Raw genomic sequence first — 24707 nt, 5'->3', positions numbered from 1 at the left:
AGGATATTCCTGGCAGTTTGGGGTTCCATGATCACTTTGCTTCCAAAGACTAAATCATATTTGTGTTATGTGATCTAAAGAAGTCTGCTCAAATTTGAATATTACATATTACATAAGAGGATTTGTTAAGGGTTTAATAACCAAGCCAAGGACGTGTATGCCTGTGGTTGTAAGTTGGTGTGTGGTTTTTGCAGAGCTGGACTGGTTCTCTCAAACTCACTTCTTCCTTATTTTCACTATAGTTTTAAAGGCTAAAGTTTGATGCCTTAATATTTTTTTGAAAGGGTGCATACTTATTGCTTTGTCACATTTGCAGTTTAATCTCTAGAAAAAAGTGTTTTAAAAGGTGGGAAACATTTGCCTTGATCTCGCAATTTACCTCCGATGAGGAAAGAGAAATTCTGCATGACTTTATTTGCTTATAATTACGAATACATTTTATTGAAAAAGTTGCAATACAACCCAGAGAAAGCTCTTTTTTTTCTCCCTTTGTACTTCAGTAAAATTGCAAACACAATGAAGAGTTATTTTTATAGTCTTTTCATTCAATATTTCTATAAAAAGTAGTAGTAAATGAAGACGGATTGCTATTTTTTTTTACTAGTAATTCAAAGGAACCCCTTACTGACACTGAGGTTAGTGAGCCTTAGTTCCCTCCTGCAAAACAACAAACCATTGTAAAGATTATTGTGCTTAACATAACCTGGTAGCACTTTTTTTTTTTTTGGGGTCATTGAGCTTAAATTTACAAATATGCTGTGGTTCTCATCCTATTAGTAGCGAATGATTTAAGTATTAGAAGTTGGAAAAGGAGTCTCCTTGAATGCAATCTTCACAGATCTTTAGATTTAGGTCTAGAGATGATGTCATTGTTACAGTTCATCTGCTTTACAATCTTTTTGTACCGGGTTAATGGTGGCATCCTTTAAAAAAGAACAACTGTCACCAGAAATACTGAAAAGGTCAGACTTTTTTTTAGGAAGAAGTAGTAGTAGTGTAGTTTCCTAAAATCAATAAGCAGCAGTTTTATGTTAAAGTGTTACTCTAACTGGTTTAATAAAGATTTCCAAGGTTAGTTGGGGCCATGGCACTGAAAGGGAAAATTTTTTACAACAAAGAGAATAACTTATGCTGGCTTTTTAGTTTGTATAGGCCGACAAATAAAAAGGAAGAAGTTCAAGCATGGCCTTAGAAATTAAAGTGCAGCAATGATACTGTCTGTCTTTGCCAAGACCATCCACCCAACCTTATGCAGAACATAAAACGACATTTTAAACCTGTAAACTATCTTAAAACGCCACAATAAACAGCATTCAGCACATTAAAACTCTCAGGAGAAGCATGCATGTAGAAAATGCCGCATTTATCCAGTGCAGACATAAAAGTAGCACAGGAGTAGTTGTAGTTGATGTTTTCCACCTGCAAAAGAGAGAGGATTTGAACCTAAAATGAAATCCAAGTTTGAATTTAAACTTCCTCCCCAGCTGTCGAAACTGTCAATTTAAAACCCTTAAATATTTAAATTCTTACACTATCAGTTTTCAAACCTTGAGCTGTTACAATGACTGAAGGATCCCTGCACTGGAAACGGTTTATCTGCACCTAAAGATAAACATTTGTAAGTAAAACATTAAAAGCCTGCCTGTAATTGATTAAAAGCGCTATTAGGAACAATATAAAGCACTTTGCATTGTCTTTGTACTGAATTGTGCTATACAAATAAATTTGCCTTGCCTTGCCTTATAAAACAGTGTCATCTGCATACATGTTTCCCTAGACTTGACCCTTGGGCACCATTGACTATATGAAGATATATGAAAGTTAGACTCCCTACTTGAACACACTGAGAACCATTGCTAAAATTTGTGAAATACACATGGTTTTTGTGTGTTTTTCCTCCACATTTATATTTTGAAAAGCCAATGTTTATTGAACACCCTTTGCTACCCTTAAAGGAAAAGCGAACTTGGTGATCGTGATAAAAAATATTTTTAGTTTTATACTGATTAACGCTAAATTCATTAAATCAACGCAAACGTATTAGTTTTAGGCATAGATAATGACCCATTGGTTATTCCTTGTTGACCGGACTTCTCCTTTAAATAAAAACCACCACAGCTTAAAGCATTCAGAATAAAACTACTTTATAAAAAGAGGTAGTCTTTGTGTGATAAAGTACCGTTCATCTGTAATGGAAGAGTGTTTCTAAACTGAAAACCAACCTAGACATGGCTGTCCTCCTACAGTGACAAGCTGAGCGAGGAAAGAATTAATCAGAGAAACGGCCAAGAGACCTTTGGTAGCTCTGGGGGAACTCTGCAGGGAGCTGCAGCTCTGGTGGGACAAACTGCTGACAGGACAACTATTTTCCATGCTCTCTTTCTTTTATGGAAAAGTGGCAAGAAGAAAACGGCAACATTTATATTTTTAAAACTTTTGCATAAAAAAAAAAAAAGCCATTTAAGGGACATTACCACAAGTTNAGAAAACGGCAAGAAAGAACTCCACAAAAAGTCCCCTTTTTTGCTGAAGGCCACGCAAGGGACAGGGCAAATCTGTGACCAGGTCTCTGGAAAAGATACGAAATTCTTTGAGACTCGGTTGGTTAAATGGTTTAAAACTATAAGATTATAATAGAAAATCACATCAAAAGATGTTGCGATCACATGCATAAGTAGTTATAATGCCTTCTTCTTTTGAAAATCATCAACTATCTAAATACAGTGGATAGGTATGGTGTTGGCAGCATCATGCCGTGGGGACGTGCATCTTTAGCAGGGGCATAGAATCCAGTTAGAATTGATAAGTGGAGTGAAATTCAAGACTATACAGGATCAAAACTTAGACTGCAGTCCATGTGATGCACAACGCATGTCCAGCCTGTTCCACCTGAATTCTATTGAGGTCTTTATAAAACCAACTCTTTTAAGTTTCTTTTATTTTGACCTGTTGGTCACTTTGAACATGAGGGTTACATTAGACCTACTCTCCATAAACTGTGTCTGGTTAGGGCCTGTATGACGGTAAATAGCTGCATGTCTGTGAGCTTTTCATGCATGGAAACTCCAGCACTCTGCTAATATTAGCCTCCATCTGCTGCAGGCCCGGAGATAATGATCTACAGAGACCATGTGCAAGACTAAACACTGGAAACAGATCAGGAGACAGTTGAGACTTCACTTAGACAAAGAAAGACAACGGCTCGACTGGTTCGCTTATCGGCAACAACTCAGACATCTACGTTGTCATCTTCACTCTCCTTTCAGGTTTCGAATCCAAGAAAAGGCTCGGGAAGGAGTGGAAAGGGGAAAAGGAAGCTCTTTTGTTTATAGATTAACATTGTTGTGCATGAGACCGCGTGGTCCTCCTGGGCCTGGAGTCCAGACAGGGCAGACAAACAGGCAGAGGAAAGGTTGGGGAACAGGAGGGGAGTAGCTGGGGGAGGATGTTCCCTGAAGATGTCTCAGACTGTCTGGTGGTGCTGGGTCACTGAATATGACTGGAGGAACCAGGTGGACAGGAAGGGAAGGTCAGGACGCAGTCAGCTTGAGCTAGAGGCATGAAAAGATTTGTCTAGGTTCACACGTTCTCATAGTTTCACACAAGCATCTAACCTTATTTATTCCTTTTTGGCTTTCTCTCATTAACCCTCGTTTCCATCTTGTTTAGATTCTAGGAACCCCGGAATGGTGGATTATTACCAGCAAGTCGCGTAGTTCCCACAGCTCTACTTCCTCTGCTGTAATGGTTAACCACAGTGTAGCAAAATAAAGAGTCTTCACTTCCTTTCCCATCATTTTTTTCCCCTTTTTTGTTTCACTTGGGTGTCAAGGAGACCACAACAGTAGCAGTATATGTTAGGATCGCAGGAAATGAAAGTAGAGTCTTACTTTTATCTCGACTTAATCAGTGATGGCTGCCATGGCGACGCTCCCTCCTCTCTCTCTTGCTTGGAAGTCACGTGACGGTCCTCTCCCCAGGTGTTTGGCCTGCGCCTGGCAGCCCTCATTGATTCGCCTGCACAGTGAGACCCTTTATGTGTCAGCCTGGGAGAAACTCTGCTCATCCTCTCCCCACAGGTGGGACATTAACTCTGGCCACGCCGAGCTGCTGTTTCTGTCCATCAGAAATAGTTTGAGGCAAACAAGGAAGCGTCGGGTGTATTAGTTGTCTTTGGGAAAACCTACTTTACTGTAACTCAGGAAAGGTTTTGGATTTGCTTTTCTGCAGCAGACTTAGCAGAAGACTTAAGTCTTTAGATAATTTCCCCAAATAAATCAATTATGCAGTAGTTTTTTTGTTTTTTGTCATTCCTTTTGTGGCTTTAAGGCAATAAAGCGTTTAAAAGCTAATTTTTTTCTCGTATTTTGTAATATCTTTCCCACCCAGTGGCCTTCCTCTTTCTGCCCCCCCATCATGACCCCTCCCCAATCCGTCCATGCTGCGCGCAGAATGAGAAACACGGACAACACAGAGACGCCTTCTTTCAGCTTTGCTGCAACACTGGCTGTCGCTATGACAACAGAGGATTTTAGATGGAAACGGGGGGGAATCAGGGTACCGTTTTTAAGTGTTGGCAGAATTTTTTCTTTTTTTTTTTTAAGTACCCATCTTATTTCTTTTTGTATGCTTGCTGGCCTTACAGATCACCAATTTGATCTCAACCGTCGCAGCGCTTGCTGTATTGTGTTAACACGACCGGTTCGGTCCAGGGATCAGTCCAACTCCCAATTTTGTGCTCTTCCTTTTTTTTTTAACCTTTTCTTTTAATCGAACGTCACATTTTCTCTTCCTGCTTGTGGCATGTTGACCCGTCAGGCTTTCAGACAAGCAGCCTCCTACCAGCTCTTCTTCCAGCTTTAGCCTGTATTTTCTCATAAACAATTTTAACATAAACCACTTTTCACCTTAAAATGCTTTTGCTGGGTGATGTGTAGCTGGAGTGGGAAACTTTAACGCATTTTATGATTCAATTATTATTCAGAAAGCAACAAAATTCTAATTGTAACCTCTGTGAATTTCAAATCTTTGTTGTCTGCATCTTCCTGCAGTGGAAAAAAATATTTATTTCCCTCACCTCCGGAAATGCAGGGTTATTTCTTTGCTAAAAACTAGCAGGTATCTTTCACTCATAAACTTAGGGGAAAAAAAACTCCTTTCTAAATCATTTTTTTCCTAATTAGTCCAATATTAAACATCCATGGTTGGTTTCACAGCTCCTCAGGGGGGTTTCTCCCTGTTTTAGGGAAGACTTTCAGTGTTTAACGGTTTTTACTCTGTTTGCAGCTGTAATTCTTTCTGGCCCTTGTATGTTTTCATAAGGAGTTTATTTAGGTATAATTGTAGTGTTGCCTTCCTGCTGTGTGGCTAGCTGAGGGCTGCTAATGCACTCACATGAGGGTCTGCATTTTTTCCTCAGCTTAGTTTGCTTAGCTGACTTCTCTCTACGGCTTTGTTCATGCTCTAAATAGTCGATTTTCTAAGTTATTTTTTTTATCTTTCTGTCTATGAAGATGGATTTTAGCTCTTGGCTGCAGGTTTTTGGGCTCAGGACATAAGTTAAGATTCTTTCAAGTTCCTTTCTTTATAGATTTTCTACCAAAATCCATACTTTAACCATAAGGTATCATTTTTATCATGTGTCTTTTCTGTATCTGTTAGTCAGTCGTTTTGTAGTAGACAGAAAGTGACAGCTGTCCACTGACTGCCACAGACAAACAGAGGGTGTCTCCGGACCCTCCATGTGCGCGCGCCTGTGTGTTCGCTAAGAATGTGACAGAAAGCGATGCATACCAGATGTTTCAGAAATGAGGTGGGTTTCACTAGAACGTAACACATTCCCAGGGATGTTTGTGGAAAAAAATTCTTCCTCATCTGTTGAGCATGTTCTGCAACACCACGAGCCCCCTCTATCCCCCCCACCCACCCCCTTTAAGCATAGCTGCCCATCCAGCTTAGTCGACTGTTTATCCGTCTACCTCCTTCGCTTTAATCTTGCATGGGAGTTGGGCTTTGGTGTGAATTTTACACCACAAGTATATAAATATTGACGTGAGTAAAGTTGGTGGCTAAGGTCCTTAAAAAGCATGACTGCCGTCACTGTTTGAGTCCCGAGTTAAAGTGATTCAGAGAGACATTTGACATGGTGTGAGCGTCTGAGTATGTTTGGCATGGAGAGGAGGGGTATAAAAAAAGCGGGGACTCAGGACTAAGTCGCTTAAGCTCTATCTTAATACAATGGGGAGGGGGCTTTATGCATTCATGTTTGTAAAGCTGAAGGATTTCCACCTGACAAGCCAGATTTAGAAGGAAGACTTTATATCTTTGTTATTTATAAACTCTGGTTTAATAGGTTGTAAAATCATTAATTTCTCTTGATGATTTTCAGTTTCTTGCGTGGAATCTCCAAACTTAAATGTAGTTTATTGTGTTTTATAGATAGACAGGCACAAAGTAGTGCAAAATATAGGATTTAGGGAAGTAGTTCCTTTGTAGAGATTGACCAATTCTGGTGTTTTAAAGCCTATAAAGGTTGTTTTCATATTGGTTGAGTCCAGTGGCGGCTGGTGAAAAATATTTTTGGTGGGGCTGATATAGCCTAGTGTATGTCTCCAACTAATCCAGAATAAGGATTCAAATAAACAATTGGAAATTAAATACACTTTAACAGTAATGATTTAATTTACTATATAATAACAGTAACAGTGATGATTTTGGTCACTGTGACGGGGTTCTTTGGCCTCCAAGAATGCAGTCTCAGTCGGGTTACCGGTGTTGGTGATTTATTGTGCTCAACAACTCAAAACAGGGTGCAAAAGAAACTAAACATGTACAAGATACTCTGGGCCTCAGCCTCCCTCCAGTTACCAGCAATGTAACAAAGAAACAGAAAACAAAAATGGCCGCTCTTCTTCCCACAGCCCTCATTAAATAGTTTAAGCCCCTCCCCTCAGGCTCTCTTATTTCTGATTTCTTCTCATTAATCAGTTTTGTCCATATATTACCTCCACAAACAATTGATATACAATAACAAACCATTTTTACAACTTAACTCCTTTACACAGATTCATTGACTTATTCAATTACACCAAACTTTTAAACATAAAATAAAAAAAAATATATAATCTGACAAACATTTAGCGAGTCAAGTGTTGGTGACGTCACTTCCGCATTCCAACAACTGTGTCGTTTTATCCGCTTACTGAGCGTTGCCTCGGGTTTTAACCCAGCAAAGACGCCGCCAGACTGAAGATGACAAGTCCCCGTAGCATAAACACGTACACACCCCCCAAAATTTGTTTTGCTTATAGGTACACACTCTAGAGAGTAAAAATGACATTTATAAGTTAATTTCTAAAAATATATTTTACGTTTCTTTCTTCTTATCAGGGAGGGCGGTGCCCCAGCGCCCCCTATGGGCCGGCCGCCACTGGTTGAGTCAATCATATACATCTGCTCCTGATTTATTTATTTTTTTTAAATTGCTGTATGTTGATTTTTCAGGCCAATGTTGTCTTCTTGGACATGGTTGTAGCTCCTCCTTAGGCAGATTGTCCAACCACTGGCCTGCTCCTTCCACTTTGCTTCTTTTTCCTCTTGTGGCCTGTCTTTGTTTTATAGTGTATATCATGTATTAATAGGCTGCTGTATTTATTCCCTTTTCCACTGAAAACCCTGAAATTTAAAGACTCAGGATTTGTATTACCCAGGTTATAGACTCGTAGGTAATTCGGAGTGCTTTCCCATTTCCCTTGAAGCCTTGGCGACTATTCATAAATCTGATTATAAATACCTTTCTTTGTCACAGCTTCAAAAAGCTAATTCCTTATTCCATTTTCTTTTTTACTTGCGTTTCAAATCTTTCTTTGTAGTTGCATTTTCTTTTTACTTTACCCTCTCTTCTGTACCCTCTCCATTTTCNATGACCCTTCTGGTTCCTGAGTACACTTAAAACCAGTTAAACCAATTACTGTTGCTCCACAGGTGTAACCACCTCCTTCATTGGTAATTTTGTAACATACATAACATACATGTAAATCTCAAATATTTAGTACACAAACCGAAAACATTTTTAGTTAAAATGTGATTTATTAAAGTCCATATACATGAACATATTTATATCAAGTAAAAGCTTTAGACGGTGAATTTAATGATTGAAGGATTCGCACAACTCAATGGACAGCATCCAACTCGGGATCTCTATTTCACCATTGTCAGCATAGAATCATGAAAGAAATAATTAAAACAGCGAAATTCGAAAAAGAAATTCGTCGGTAAAACGGCGAATACGTCCTTCTTAAAAATGAATGAGCGTAGAGCCTCTTCCTGCTCACGTTTCAATGAAAACCCCGTCTAATCCTTCCAAAACTGATTCCTAAGCTGAATCTGTTCAATAGTTGTTGCCATCTTCCTTGTTGTGCTTTCTCCAGCGTCACGTAGCTTTCAAAACGCATCTCTGCGTTGTGATTGGCCCGCCAGTTCTAGGGCCTGGGGCATTGATCAAGGCTAGACCACTCCCAGGCAAAAAGGATTTTGGCTGCTGGCGGGTGGGGCTAGTTTATTAAGCTAGTGAATTACACCTTTACCTAAAGTTCATACATGGTTTGGATCAGGCTTTTGGCAAGCAATACATACAGGGATACATTGCACACCCTTTACTAAAAAAATGACAAATTGTACGCCCTGTTTTTGGGATGTACGACTTTGGTATGCCCTAATTCTCCCCTGGAAACTTCGCTCAAACGTTGCCGTGTCTAAAGATGTGATACACCATGGTGTACACCCTATGAAATATTTCTAGGTAAAAGCCTGATCTGGAGCATTACCAAATTGTAATGAATTGTTCCTTTGCATGAGGCGCACCTTTGGTAACAATTTCCTTAAAATCCTTTAAGTTTATAAATAAGGCACGCTGTGTGTCTGCAGCCTCTGGTGTTTGTTCTGCTCTCACCTAAACAATCCAAACTTAATATTGATGAGCTGACTAGACAGATAAAGTTTTGAGGTGTACTGGCCTGCTAAAAACATTGTTTAAATTACATTTTAATACAGATAATGACCGACTGACTGACCAACGTTAGGGTTGCAGTTAGGTGGAGATAATTCTTNTTACTTTACCCTCTCTTCTGTACCCTCTCCATTTTCTATGACCCTTCTGGTTCCTGAGTACACTTAAAACCAGTTAAACCAATTACTGTTGCTCCTCAGGTGTAACCACCTCCTTTATTGGTAATTTTGTGAACCAAGTGTAGAGGTCTAACCTTAGAAAGTCTAAGCTTAAAAAGTTTATTTAAGACTAAAAAAAAGAAACATATCAACCTGCATCTGGCCAGTGTTGCATTTGAACTAAACAATTAATTTGAAATAACAACCAAATACAAATTCACACAATAATGTTATGTCTTTTATTTTAATATACATGTAAATTTTAAATATTTAAAACACAAACGGAAAACATTTTAGTTAAACTGTGATTTATTAAAGTCCATATACATAAACATATTTATATCAAGTAGCTTTAAACAGTGAATTTATTGATTGAAGGATTTGCACAACCCAATGGACAGCATCCAACTCGGGATCTCTCTTTCAGCGGTGTCAGCATAGTTTCATGAAAAAAAAAATTTATTTGTACATGTATACAATTGGTTGCACTCCACTAAATTGGGTTTACATTCAAAGCTAGTTTACGGAGCATGTATATTTCTTGTCTCTACAATGAAAAATCTCCAAACTTTCAGGCAAAACATTACATTTTATATTCTGGCACAGTTTTTACTAACCTGGCAAACCAGAGGATACATACAGTTCAATTTGAATTCTACACTTATTAATCTGGGGAGTCTCCTTGTAGAACCACTCTAAGAACATATTTAACTAGAAAAACATTCTGAGAGCATAGACCTCCACAAAGCAGCAAATTTAGCTTCAAATTGTGACTTACTAGCCTTATAATCCAGACTAAATGTGAGATTAAATGTGTAATTTAGTCTGGCCCCGATAAATGAGACATCGGAAGATTGTTGATGAGAACAACCCATTGTTTATTAAACCATGTCTGTGCATATTGGCCAACGCTCTGACCATTGAGCACAACTGCTTTGACGGAGTAAGTGCGACAGAAGGCTGGTGGAGGAGTGTAAACAAACAGGGTGTCGGCAAATATGTCGTAGAGCCTCTTCCTGCTCACGTTTCAATGAAAACCCCAAGTCTAATCCTTCCTAACCTGATTCCAGAGCTGAGTCAAATGAGAACTGTTCAATAGTTGTTGCCATCTTCCTTGTTGTGCTTTCTCCAGCGTCGCGCAGCTTACAAAACATATCTCTGCGTTGTGATTGGCAGTTCTAGGGCCTGGGGCATTGATCAAGGCTGGACCACTCGCAGGCAAAAAGGATTTTGGCCGCTGGCTGGTGGGGCTTGTTTACTAAGCTAGTTACTTACACCTTTACCTAAAATTTGTGCATGGTTTGGATCAGGCTTTTAGCTAGCAATGCATACGGGCATACATTGCACACCCTTTACTAAAAAAAAAATATAAATTGTACGCCCTGTTTTTGGGATGTACAACTTTGGTATGCCCTAATTTTCCCCTGGAAACTTCGCTCAAATGTTGTTGCACCTAAAGATGTGATACACCATGGTGTACACCCTATGAAATATTTCTAAGTAAAAGCCTGATCTGGAGCATTACCAAATTGTAATGAATTGTTCCTTTGCATGAGGCGCACCTTTGGTAACAATTTCCTTAAAATACTTTAAGTTTATAAATAGGGCACGCTGTGTGTCTGTAGCCTCTGGTGTTTGTTCTGCTCTCACCTAAACAATCCAAACTTAATAATGATGAGCTGACTAGACAGATGAAGTTTTGAGGTGTACTTGCCTGCTAAAAACATTGTTTAAATTACATTTTAATACAGATAATGACCGACTGACTGACCAACGTTAGGGTTGCAGTTAGGTGGAGATAATTCTTCTTAACCCAGAGCTCTAACTGGTCAACACTGATTTGACAGTAAGCCATTCCTGGACAAACTGGCTCTATAGGTAGATGTATTGAGGTAGATGTATTGAGGTAGATGTATTGAGGTGTACATTCTCGGTTAAAAACCTCTTGAAACGTATTCCATAACAAGCAACATTTGTACACTCACCTTCACGGGTTACTGCCACTTCTGGTGGAATAAAGCACTGCAGCTCTATATAAACCACCCCTCAAAAACCTAGAAAGTACTTGATCTTTAGTGGGAACGAAGCCACAGGAATTTAAAGCCGCAGAAGTTGGAGTGAAAACGGAAAAGGGGCTTTTGAGCACCATTTTGGAGCTAGAGGAAAAGCGGGCCTAATATTGGTAAGGATATCCCTACTTCATGCTGCTGTTTGTGCACTAAATTTGTCTAAAAAAGCTTCCAGACTACGGCTAAACTTATACTGAGATCCCACATGAGGACTCAATTCAGTTTGCAGTTTGGGGATTTTTTTAAAGTCACTTGCTGCATAATGCTTTGCATTGGTACATCACAGTCCAATACCTCGCAGGTTGTCATCGAAACGCGACACATGGTTTAATTTTCAAGGAAGTGTATATTGTCATTCGTTTAGATGATTCATCACTAATAATATTTTGTACCAAAATATTGGTGCACAGGCTGTCGTACCTCTACAGTTAGCCCAGGTGATGAAAAGCAGAGCAGGTTTCAAAGAGGTGTGGACTATAAATAATCAAACGTTATTACTGCCAACAACAGCTGTGGCGTGAGAACAGGTTTATGCAGCATAGAAGTCAGAGCAGCAGCAACATTCGCCGGGCATCATGGAGACTTTACAGAGGAGAAAAGGGGTGAAATGCCAGCGATGAGGTCTTTATTGTTGAACCTCCCTCTGCTCTTGCCTTTGAGTCACTCCAGCTGCAGTTTCAAGCGTTGCCGCCGAGCAGATGTTACAACTCAGTCAATTCCTCTGCTGCGGCGAAATGGTCTTCAAACAATTTCAAAAGGAATATGATGAAAGAAAACCACACATTGACCCCTTTAAGCCTTTTCCTGATACTTTCAGAATGCATCATCTCTTTTTTTTTTTTTCCTTTTTTGTTTTAACCCAGAGATCCAGACGCACTGATAATCCGAACCACTTAGCTCCTTTACTAGAGGAAAACAGTTTCCATGTGCCTGACTCACTGGCTGTAACTCTGAGCTGCAGACACCCAGGTGGTTTAAAAGCTTCCTCATCAATCCTTACTTTACACCAGTGGATGTCAGTAGCTGTTCTTTGTCACCTCAGCAACGCCTTCCAGGCTGCTTACAGTGGAGCATCAGGATCAAACTTTCCTGCAGGCGAGCTGCTTATGATGGAGACAGTTTTTTTTTTTTTGGTTTAACTTTTCATTGTTCTATTGGAGGGAAAAAAAAAAAACTTTTAGTTGCAGCAAAATAACCATTAACTCATAAAGCTCCTTAAATTACAGTTTTACCCTGCAAAGCAAGAATATAAACCCTTTCATTCTTTTTGTAGTTTGCCGTAACCTAACGATTTACTTTTTCTTTTCTTTTCTAGTCCTGTGTGCCAAAAACCTGGCAAAGAAAGACTTCTTCCGTAAGTAACCGACTTTTTCGTTTCTTTGAAATTTCCATTTGTACATTTTTTGTTTTATTAATCTGTTCAAGGTGTTCCCCTTTAAGACTTGTGGAAATTTATAACAGACACTGTAAGGTCCTGTTGATTCTAAGGATATATAAGACTGGTGAAGTGTCTGCTGTAGACATTAGAAGCTCTCAAGGTTCTACACATAGAATAGAAATGTCCTTTATTGTCCCACAGTGGGGAAATTCCGGATTACCAGCAGCAAAGTGAAAGGCAAATGGAAGCATGCAGATTCACACAAAGGTAAAACAATCTAGAAAATAAGAATAATAGACTGTACAGTAAGGGAAGAATATTGTACATGTAGAACAGATGGCTTTTTTTCAAACAAGTATAAGAACTGTGCAATGGAGTTTGGGGCAATAAAGAAATGTGCAAAACGTGTATTTACATTAATGCATTTAAAACACCGGGATACTGTTTACTAGACTGAAAAAAAAAACATGCAAAGCTGAAGGGATGTAAACACTTTCTGGGTTTGTTAAAGGCAGTGATGGTTATAAAGGTGCTGAGAGGAAGGATCTGTGATAACAATCTTTACTGCACCTATGTTTCCACGGCCACTGACTGGAGAAGCTCTAGAGGCAGCAGCCATTTAAACACGTGAATACTTTTCTCCATGTGTTCTGAAGTAAAGATTTGTTTTGTCCCTTTTGTTTGCTTCTTTTTTTGCTTAATTCTGAAGTGTGCCATAAACAGATTCTCCGCCTGGTAAAGATGTGTAAAAATAAAAAATAAACCCAGCTAATTTTCTTTTTCTGTTGAATAATCTCACACTGTATCCAGTATAATCCTCGCATGTAGATGCTTTAGAGGTTCTCAAACATTTCAGCCAGTGGCCCCAAAAAAGAATCCCCTAAAAACACATATTTAGATCAATTTATATCTATTTATTAAACAAACTAAAGGTAATTATATTTATTTCAATTCAATTCAGTTTGTTTATATATCGCTAATTGAAATCACGTCTTCTCAAGGCACTTTACAGAGACAATTCAACCATATCAAACAGTCAGATTGGTTTGAAGTTTTCTATCTAAGGAAAACCTGCTAATTGTATTGACTCATTGCTTCGAAAGCAATCCCACACACCAAGCATGCTTGTTGCGACAGTGGAGAGGAAAAACTCCCTTTTAACATGAAGAAACATCCAGGAGAACCAGGCTCAGTGTGAGCGGCCATCTGCTGAGGCCAACTGAGGTTCAAGGAGAGAGAAGCAAAATACAAAAAGGTAACTGTCAACCAGCTCCACAGGCGGCGCCATCCAGGAAACACACAGCCAGGCAGACGCGCTCTGAGCCAGCTTCCATGTCAGAGGATGAAGAGAGCACATCCATTTAGTCACAGTCAGAGAAACAGGACTACACTGTAGTGAGCCAAGCTCCAACATCTTTAAACAAAGGTGTTGATGGCAGCGTCACAGCTGATAATTCTCTCAATATTGGTGTCACAGACAAACAGGAACAGTCCAGATGAAGCTGCTATAATGAGAAAGAGCAGAGAGAGCATAATGTTAGAGATTGAACTAACAAATTCTACAGAATGGGAGAATAGAGATGGAATGAAGCGGAATGATTAGAAGTGGTCCCTATGTCCTCCAGCAGTCTAAGCCTATATCAGCATAACTATAGAGATAGCTCAGGATAACCTGAGCCACTCTAACTATAAGCTTTATCAAAAAGGAAAGTTTTAAGCCTAGTCTTAAAAGTAGACAGGGTGTCTGCCTCATGGACTAAAACTGGTAGTTGGTTCCACAGGAGAGGAGCCTGATAACTAAAAGATCTGTCTCCCATTCTACTTTTAGAAATTCTATGAACCATTTTAATTGTATTTTTAATAGCAATTCTACATCCAATCATTCAATTGTGTGTTTTACAATGTAATTTGGGAATATTTAATATCTGAATGTACTTACATTCAGATATCATGAGGGAATCACATTACCATGGTTAAAAAAAAAAAAACATCTTGCGACCCCCAACTTCGCTTTAGGAACCCCTGCTTTATAGGCTGAAAAAATGTCAAAATAATATGATTTAAAAGAGCCAGGCACTACTTATTTTAATCTGTCCTAATACTTTTATAATACATCTTACTCACATGTTCAGACTTGCACTTCAAAAACGATCTAGAAGAAAGTTAAAATAAAGGTTAAAAGTAAGTGTACCCTCACCCTTTACCCTTAATTGGAGTAGGTAAATAAGATGATTTTCCAATGGAATGAGATTTTTTACTCGTATAATAAGATTATTAGATAATATGCCCTTGAAATAAGACAATACACTTGTTTTCTTTTCTTATTTTAAATGCAAATTGATTTGTTCCATTGGCAAAGCGTCTCAATTAAGTCCTCAATTCAAGAAAAAATGTACTTATTTTAAGAAAAAAATAACTTATTTAGGTCTACTTTTTTTTGCCCTGCAGTGCTCTCGCATGACCTTCTCCGTCCTTAGACCTAAAGTCTATAGAAATTGTAGAAAGATGAACAGTCAGAGAAATCTGGCTCTGTGTGATCAGACGTCATGAATTATAACTGAAGAAAGCCAAAAGTTTGGGGCATTTTCTTTTCTAAAGAGCTTAACCAGTAATAATAATTGTGACACCTAAAGAGCTGTTATTCTCAACATTAAAGAACTTAAAGTTGAATTTCTTATACAGTTCTCATTGTACAGTACGTTTGTGCTACAGAAAACAAAACCTTTTTTTTATGAGGTTGGAACAACATGTGGCTGGTGCTGTGCCTAGTCACTTTGGACAGGCTGCAGACTGAATTTCCTAATACCCTCCTGTTGGGTGTTGGCAGAGTTTTGGTGTGTTTGGGGCAGGCTGTCATGGTGAAAGAGCATATAAAGTTCCTCCACCCTCTTGGGTGGTTTTTGTGCCACCCATTCCTGCCCTTCTGGTGTTATAGACTGAAGGATAGATTTACACTGAAAGTTATCAGGAGGGCAGAAACAAAAATATAAACTCTGCCACCTTCTTTGTGCACATGCCGTATAGTTCACCCAGTATAAAGAAAATGCTTCATGCCTTTCTTCTTTTTCAGCTCCACTCAATTTAGCTTTTTTTATAACTGGATAAGCGTCATTTCTTCTCTGTACAGGCAACTGAGATTCATGGTCATGTTAGCGCTGATGCTAATTATGAAAATATGATTGATTTCCACTTTTTTTCCTCAGAGGGTCAATATGTTTATGGCTGCAGGAATAAAAACGGAGCCATGTGTTTTTCACATTAATATTCAGTTCTCTACATTCATAAAATGTATATTTTCTACTTTGATCATGTGCTGGTGAAGATTCTTAGTCATCCAGGTCATATTGATTCTGTAAAAGTTTAAAAAACAATCCACTGGACTTTGTTTCCGAGGTTTGAAGACGTTTCGCTTCCCCTCCAGGAAGCTTTCTTAATTTCAGACATTTTTAATTGGGAAAGCTTCCTGGAGGGGAGGTTAAACGTCTTCAAACCTTGGAAACAAAGTCCAGTGGATTGTTTTTTAAACTTTTACGGAATACTTTGATCGTTACATGTACATAACTGTGGATTTCTATATTCTCTGGCTTCCACGCTGTATACAGCAGCAGAATATAATGTTTAAAAAACACAAGAGAATTGGTTAGATGAAAAACCTCAAAAAGGCCCCATGCTATCCATGGGATTTTCTAGCTGAAAGGTTAGCTTGAGCACTTGCTGCTCCAATGATTATTTTATTGTTCAAAAATCTCTGCCTTGATGAAAAGCATCAGGACTCTACATGGTCATCTAACCTGACTCCGCCAGATGGATTTGCTCCGCATATCCATCTGGAAACCTTCCGTAGAAGTAATTTTGTGAAGGGGCGAAAATACTGGTTAGCTGATTGGCCTATGTTGGTGATAGACGGGCCAAATAAACCAATCAGATCAACGAAGCATATGATGTAACAGAGCGACAACTAAGAGGAGCCAATTGATAGATCAAACTCTTTCCGAAACCAGTCGGGAGAAGAGCAAAAACATCTTTTCCTCTGAGAAAAGCCTCCAGAGCAGTGTTTTGCTCTTCTTTCAGTGAAGAAATACTCTTTAATTCCGATAAAACTTGCTCGATAGCCACGCTAACGCTAGTTTAATTGGCTGAAGCCGCCATGTTCTTTAGACTGAACTGTCGCGCTTCTCGTAGCGTCACACCTCAACCCGCCTCAAAGCCAACGCTGATTGGACGTTCGTTTGGTGAACGGCTCCAAATTTTCTTTAACGGAGAGTCTCCAGACTGATCTGCGAGTGAAATCTTGAAAGCTCGCGAGATCAGGATGGTCTCACGAGGCTAATGGTCATCTGTCCACAGTGGCCATTTTAGTGTTTACTGAGGTCAAAAATTGGCCCCACTGTCTACATTAGTGTGACAGTCTCCTATATGACCTTATGACCTTCCTTGATGGTGGGCTTCTTAGATTTTATGTTTAGTTTTAAAAAGTACGAATGATATATATTCTTTAGACTTCTAACTGGCTGTAATCAGTATCATACAATGGCCTGCAAATGATTCACACCCCTATGAACATGTTTCTTTTACATTTTGTTACAAACTCTAACATGCTTTTATCAAGATTTTGAGCATCAAATAGATGGTCTTATGATTTTTTAATGAGAAAATATTTTGATCAGTTGGCAAAGACTGTAGATTTAAAGAGTTTCTGGATACATGCCACCAAGCATGCAGCTCTTATTGCAGCGAGTCGCATCAGGTAAACAGAATATAAAAGCAAATCACACGTTATCTGAATAGAAACAGTGCATTTGTTTTTGTTGTTTTCTTCATTAAACAATGTCCTGCTGCTCTTTATTGGTCTTTCACATAAAATCACACCAAAATATATTGTTTATTTTAGGGATGCAGTGATGCTGATGAAGCAAACCAAAAGTTTTGGGCATTTTCTTTTATAATATAATACAACGTATTTTTACTTGTATCTGTAAAAGCTCTCTGATACTAAATGACTGGTGTGATGCCATATTCAGGAATTCATTATGTTGTGAGCAGTACTCGAGTTGAGGGGGGATGAGGGTGGGATGGCATCCCCCTTCTTAAAAAATATCTTAAAAATCATCCCCCTTCTTAAATTACCATCCCCCCCATACCATCCCCTGTGACATTTTATCACTGAATTTGTAAATGTTTACTATAGATTAACAGTAATGGCAATAATATTGCCCTTTCAACATTTGGCAGGCTGTGCGCTTATGAGTAGCCTGACCAAATTATGGTGGCCCAGATGGCACATACGATTTAGTTTTTTTAACCTCAGTGGTGCAACCAGCGGAGCAGATGACTGTGTTCTGAACAGCATCACGGAGAAGCTGCAAAGACGACTTGAGGGAATGTGAAAATAAGGAGGGAAGGGAATCTTCGGCAGGTTCCCGAGATCTCCCTCCCCTGCTTTGTTTGAGAAATAATGTGCAAGTTTCTCTACAAAATCATACCTGTTCTCTGTTATTGTTGTATGTCTGGGACAATAAATGTGAAAATAAGGAGGGGAGTGAATCTTCTGCAGGTTCCAGGTTCTAAGTTTAACAAATAAAGTGTCAGAAATGATCTAGAATGGTGTTGATTGCAAAATCTGGAATTTGCATCCACTGAGCAGAGAATTTATTCATCGCACGCTGACTGTAGCACATCGACTGAAATGTCTCTCCGTACAAGTAAAATCCTATTAATTCAAATTTATCTGTCCAACAAAACTATCAATTTTGAGGCATCAATTTATAAGAAAAAAAAAATTAAGAATATGTTTAAAATTTCCCTTTCGTTCATATTTCAATCCGTTTTCTCATCAATGGGCGTGAGTTTAAGGAGATGCGCGCTAACGCGACAGGGGAGGTAATTCTAGGTACGACAGATGAAACCTGGAGGAGAGAATCGAAGGTTTGAAAAATGCATTTTAATTAAGCCATTTAAGACACGTGTTAAGATTATTATCTTGAAGGAACTGCCAAATGGGATGTAAATGTCTGGCCCATGGTCATAAATGAATTGAACGTTGAAATCTGACTGCAAGGTCCCTCGTGTGACGTGTAGAATGACTGTTGTCCAATCAATGGTAAATATAGTTCCACTGACCTGATGAATAGTTTTAACTCATTTATTGCCAGTGTGTAGCCGAGCTTATTTTAAATTAGCCAATAGAAGCAATACTGATTTTCTGATAACCAGTCTATTTTATAAATAATGAATGAATATTTGAAAGGAAATTTTACCTAAAACAATGAGGGGTAAAGGGGCTACCTCTGCACCCCTTTTGCTGTGTGCCACAGCTTTTCTGTAGCTGAGGCAGTCACAGTGGAAGACATGGACTGACTCAAACCACAAACAAAATTAATTCTGATCAATATAGACAGCACTTGTTTTTTAATCTATAAATTTCATTAAAATATCGCAAAAGAATCCACATAATAACGAAATAATCGTCAACTAATCCAGTAATCGATTAATCATTAACTGGAGAATAGAGAATGTAAAATATGCCTTTAGCTGATAGAGCGACCCACTTAGAACAGTAATTATATCAGAATTGTATAAAAATATATTAACATTTTGCATTTAAGATTGAAATAGACATTTTTGTTTGTCAATATGCTCTATCCAGAACTCCTCAAGTGGAAAAGTTTTAGTTTCACCTGGTTTCATTTAGTAAAAAATCTTCTTTAAGGAACCTTTGGTTATCCAATCATTTATCGATTAAAAGCGAAAATAATCAACAGATTTATCCATTGGCAAAATAATCATTAGTTGCAGCCCTAATCGTAATTATATCGTACTGTGACCCAAGTATAGTAACACGTATCGTATCGCAACACACATTCCAATACTCACCCCTACTACTACACCTAAATTCACAGGATGTATACCTAAACCTTAAAAAAAGTTAACGGTAAAATATATAATGGATCAAACACTGGATGGAGGAAAACCATATAAAGGAAAAGAAGAAGAGGCTACCAGCTACTATGGTAGCTGGTAGCCTCTTCATGTTATCAGTGGAAATTACCGGGTTAGCTTAGCATCCAGACTGGTCTGTAAGCGGAGCTCTGATGCTCTGAAAACCTTAAAACTAAACATTATTGAGTAAAACTAAATGATTTATGTTTATCAAAGTTATCAAGAGGATTTAAAAAAAGAAAATGCATCTAAACAGAAAATATGATCAAACTTTTCATTATGAGTTTTCATATATGTATTATTTGGTCAGTACTCAGTGTAAAATATCAAATATAATATAAATATCAATGCTTGTAGTTTCATTCAGGTTGGAATAATCTGGTATTGTTGCATCGTTAATATTGATGTGTTTTATTATGCCACTTAAAATAAAAAATACGGTGAAAAAAAGGTATCTCTCATCTCCTTTCAGGCCTTCCTGATCCCTTTGCCAAGGTCGTTGTGGATGGTTCAGGCCAATGCCACTCAACAGACACTGTGAGGAATACGCTTGACCCAAAGTGGAACCAACACTATGATCTGTGAGTCCCGGCTGATTCATATCACACTCCTGACATTTGTTTTCAAAGATGAAAGTCTCCTCATTGGTTTGTGCCTCACACCTTGTCTGTCTGTCTTTAACCTTATTGTGTCTGAGCTGGTAACCGGACCTAATGGGTAACAGATGAAAACACTCCTTCCATCTGGCCTCTCAGTGTGTAGATCCTTTACGATGACATCAGGACAGAGTCTAAAAATGTCCTCTGGAGCAGCACTTAAAGAAGCAGAACGTTATTTTCCCGCACTGCCTAAAACACGTGCATGTCCTGTTGCACCGTGATTGCATTTTCCCCAAAGATGGTCTGTCCTGTGAAAGCAACCTGGAAAAAAGTGCAGACGGAGCGTGAGAGTGAAAGTTTCCAGCGTCCGCCCGGTGTTTATCCAAACCGTCAGTCGTGGCCAGCAAACGGGAGGAAGCACGTGTCCCAGTTTGTTTGGTTGCCGTGGAAACGGGACCCTCTCGGTCTCTCTTTCCGCGCAGCCGTTACAGGAACAGCTTGACTGGATGCAGGCGCACCTGAGGGACGATCAGACGGCGACAGGAAGCTCTCTGTGTTTAATTCGTCCCATGAGTCTGCAGATACGCTTGACTGGAGTTTATGTGAAAGCGACTTTTCTGTGCCAGTGATGCATTCCCACAGTTTCAGTCTGTCAGAGTTTAAGCTTGTGTCTCGCTGACGGATTCTCAGGTGGTACGGTGAGGGTGGGAGCATTTAGTAAGCCGTCTGCAGCCTTTTTTCCTTCTTAAAATCTGAATGCAAACAGAAATTTCAGCAGCTTCCTGTTGTTTCACTGACGAGTCACCAGCAGCAAACTGGTCCATGAACTGTGACCCTTCAGCATTGTTGCAGGATGTGGTGGACAAGCCAAAGATAGAAGGTCTGGTTTCTTTTCTCACACATTCGTTCTTGAACTCAGCGCAGGATATGATGAAGATTAACGAAAAGCCCACAAACTAGCTTCCCCAATTTGTCAGCCTGCAGACGGCAAGATGCTTCGATGATTTGTAATGATATCATTTCTCGGAGGGCCAGCGCTCATTAGCTTGAAGTGTTTGCCACACTCCTGGTATTTTTCCCTTTATCTCATTAGGTTAATAAAGAGTCCTTTAGATACCGCATTAAGAAATCCTGGAAGTGTTAAGTGCCCAGTGCGTCTTAAATTATGCACACCCACTCATCCATTCATTTTCCTGTGACCAACTGAGCTGTTTTCTAACTTAAACTGTTAGTTATTAAGTTGTTGGTGTTATTTATCCAAACCAAGGCGTCATGCCTACAAAAATAATTCATTTTTTACAAGGAGTTTCTATGGTGTATTTAAACTAATTTTTTAAAACTGATGCATGAGAATTTAAGAAATTAAATGAACAAAGGTGCATATTTTCATGGAGAAGCAGGGTAATATCTAAAGATTAAACTTTTGTCACAGTAGAGCCACAAGTTAGAATGTCTTTTTTATATTTATTGTAATAAAACATGAGGAAGGATAATATTCATGGATTTTTTTATAATTTTTTGTATCTGTCTTCCTCCCACTTTACTCTGATTCCCCTAAAAAATAATCCATTGAATCCAGCAGCCTTCAGTCAATTCCTCATGGGTTTTGAAACCAACCAGTCTGGAATATTTGGAAAATTCTGGAAAATGCGAAGGAAAAAAAAGTTTCTCAGAGAATGAAAGGCTTCTGCTGTGTTGGAGCCGCCATGCACCCAAAAGCTGAAAGGCAATAGATCTGGAGAGCTTCAGTTGGAGACCTCTGGTCTAAGCTAGATTCAAAGAGACTAGGGGTAAAAAAAACTTTACTTTTATTTTTTAACCACAATCATTCAATGCTTTGGATAAAAGTAACATACTAACTATGATCGATCATTTCTGTTCTCTATTGTAAAATTTATTGTCAAATTCACATTCTTAACATTTAAAAGATATGGACTATAACTTTAATAGGAGAAGCAACCTGGTTGTTCATGGAGGAGCTGCGGAGAAGCACAGCTTAGATCAGTGAATCTGGCTTTACTCTCGTAGTTTTACAACTTTATTCTCGTTATGTTACGACTTTATTCTCATAACTTTATGACTTCAGTCGTGTAAATTTATGACTTTATTCTCAGAATTTTACGACTTTATTCTTGTGATTTTATGACTTTATTCTCTTAATTTATACGACTTTATTCTTGTAATATTACGATTTCAAATAGTAATTTTACGACTTTATTCTTATATATTTACGACTTTATTCTCGTAATGTTACAACTTTATTCTGAGAATTTTATGAATTTATTCTCGAAATGTTACGACTTTATTCTCGTAATTTTATGACTTTATTCTCGAAATGTTACGACTTTACTCTCGTAATTTTACTACTTTATTCTCTTAATGTTCCGACTTTATTCTCATAATTTTACGACTTTATTATTGTAATATTATGATTTCAACTCGTAATTTTACGACTTTATTCTCATATATTTACGACTTTATTCTCGTAATGTTACGACTTTATTCTCGTAATTTTATGACTTTATTCTTGAAATGTTACGACTTTATTCCCGTAATGTTACGACTTTATTCTCGAAATAGAAGAAAAAAAATCTCTAGCCTGGCCTTAATAACCTGACTCCACCATATGGATTTGCTCCCCATATCCATCTGGAAACCTTCCGTTGAAGTAATTTTGGGAAGGTGCGAAAATACTGGTTAGCTGATTGGCCTATGTTGGTGATAGACGGACCAAATAAACCAATCAGGTCAACGAAGCATATGACGTACTAACAGCCAGGCTACTCTTGCCGAAACCAGTCGGGAGAAGAGCAAAAACATATTTTCCTCTGAGAAAAGCCTCCAGAGCAGTGTTTTGCTCTTCTTTCAGTGAAGAAATACTCTGTAATTCCGATAAAACTTGCTCGATAGCCACGCTAACGCTAGTTTTATCGGCTGAAGCCGCCATGTTCTTTAGACTGAACTGTCGCGCTTCTCGTTGCGTCACACCTCAACCCGCCTCAAAGCCAACGCTGATTGGACGTTCATTTGGTGAACGGCTCTAAATTTTCTTCAACGGAGAGTCTCCAGACTGATTAGCGAGTGAAATCTTGAAAGCTCGAGAGATCAGGATGGTCTCACGAGGCTATGGCCTTAATACTCCGTTGTAGACTATTATACCACAAAACTTTGAGTTTTTTTTATTTGGAAAATAAAATATTTTTCACCCTTCCATTTTCTGACACGCTTAATCCCAAGTGGGGTCACGAGGGGTGCTGGTGCCTATCTCCAGCTGTCTACGGGTGAGTGGCGGGGTACACGCTGGACAGGTCGCCAGTCCATCGCAGGGCAACACTGAGACAAGCAGGACAAACACCCATTCATGCACACGCTAACACCTAAGGAGAATTTAGAGAAGCTCACATGTTTTCCTTTCAGGTAAACTATTTTCTACCAACTTTGTATTGATTTCTTAAAATATCAATAAAAATGTATTTAAGTTTGTGGATCTGATGTGTAGCTCTAAAGTCTACTATGTACTTTCAGATTCTGGTTTAAAACTTGTTATTGTTAATTGCGGCGGTTTTCTATTTCCTGCATAATGCCTTGTTGATCATGTGTTTTTTCACTGTAGCCAAAGGAATATCTTAAAGTTAATTAAAAACAATGCATCTAGCTCAGAAAATATTTTCTTTCTTTATTGCCATGCTTAATTTTTCTCATGTGGACTTGTGTGTGTTTTTACTGTCTACCGCTGAGTTAAAAATTCTTCGCCAGTCTTGTGAGTCTGACAACATGAAGGGTGATCCAAATGACTGGGTTTTTGCTTGCTTTGCGTCCCTCCCATCATGTCTGTCTGACAGAGAGGCTCGCTCACATCGCACCCCAGACAGGCATTTGGCATCGACCCAAAACGTCCAGACGTCTTACTCACAGCCCCATTGTTTCATATCCCTTTCGGTAAGCAGCAGGATGATTACATGGGATGCATTTCTGCAGATCGTTCAGTCAATTCGTTTTAAGCTGGGGGAGGGTGGGTGGTGAGCCCACCCGAGCAGATGTGCCACAACAAGTTCAGATATGGCCTGGCCTAGCACATGAGGAGAAATGCATTAGAGCACATTAGGGCTGAAATCCAGGAGCAGACAGACATAAACAGAAAGTAGAGCCACTTTCATCTAAATGTGTCTTTCAGTTTCAGTATGTGTCTTGGCTGCTTTGATTTAGTTGCATTGCCTTCCTGTGTTTTATTTATGTATTTTTACTGACCCAAAAGGCAGAACAGTTGATCCATTAATGTTTTTTTTTGTCTACAATAGTAGCCGAGGGAAAATGATGGACATGGGAGTCTATTTGTTTTGTTAATGTGACCTAATTCCTTAATTTGAGCTTTTTATTGTTATAATTTAATACAAGAAGTAGTGCTTTTTTTGTAACTTGAAAGAGTTTTTCCTCCAGAAATGGTTGGAGTTTTACTTTGGGAGGGTTTGTGCAAGAAGTTATCTACTTCTTTGTGTTACCCCAGGCTCACACCGACTCCGGTCTTACCGTTGCGGTGCGGTGGGTGCGGCGCCGCAG

The 24707-nt window shown here is 38.8% G+C and overlaps 1 protein-coding gene across 1 annotated transcript in view; it reads left to right on the top strand.

Annotated features, from left to right (window-relative positions):
• The window catches only part of LOC107093092 (E3 ubiquitin-protein ligase SMURF2-like), a gene marked incomplete at its 3' end in the record, with an annotated part of 78590 nt that overhangs the window by 23983 nt on the left and 29900 nt on the right, over nt 1-24707 (top strand). Inside the window, exons 2-4 of the mRNA XM_015387919.1 lie at nt 12550-12588; nt 12814-12879; nt 20024-20132. Of these exons, the coding sequence (XP_015243405.1) occupies nt 12550-12588; nt 12814-12879; nt 20024-20132 (214 nt within the window). The remainder of the gene's footprint in view (nt 1-12549; nt 12589-12813; nt 12880-20023; nt 20133-24707) is intronic.

Source organism: Cyprinodon variegatus, unplaced genomic scaffold, assembly GCF_000732505.1.
Source record: "Cyprinodon variegatus isolate N-32 unplaced genomic scaffold, C_variegatus-1.0 Scaffold407, whole genome shotgun sequence".
Lineage (NCBI taxonomy): Eukaryota > Metazoa > Chordata > Actinopteri > Cyprinodontiformes > Cyprinodontidae > Cyprinodon > Cyprinodon variegatus.
Note: the sequence above shows the minus strand (reverse complement) of the source record. Positions and strands in the feature narration are given on the sequence as shown.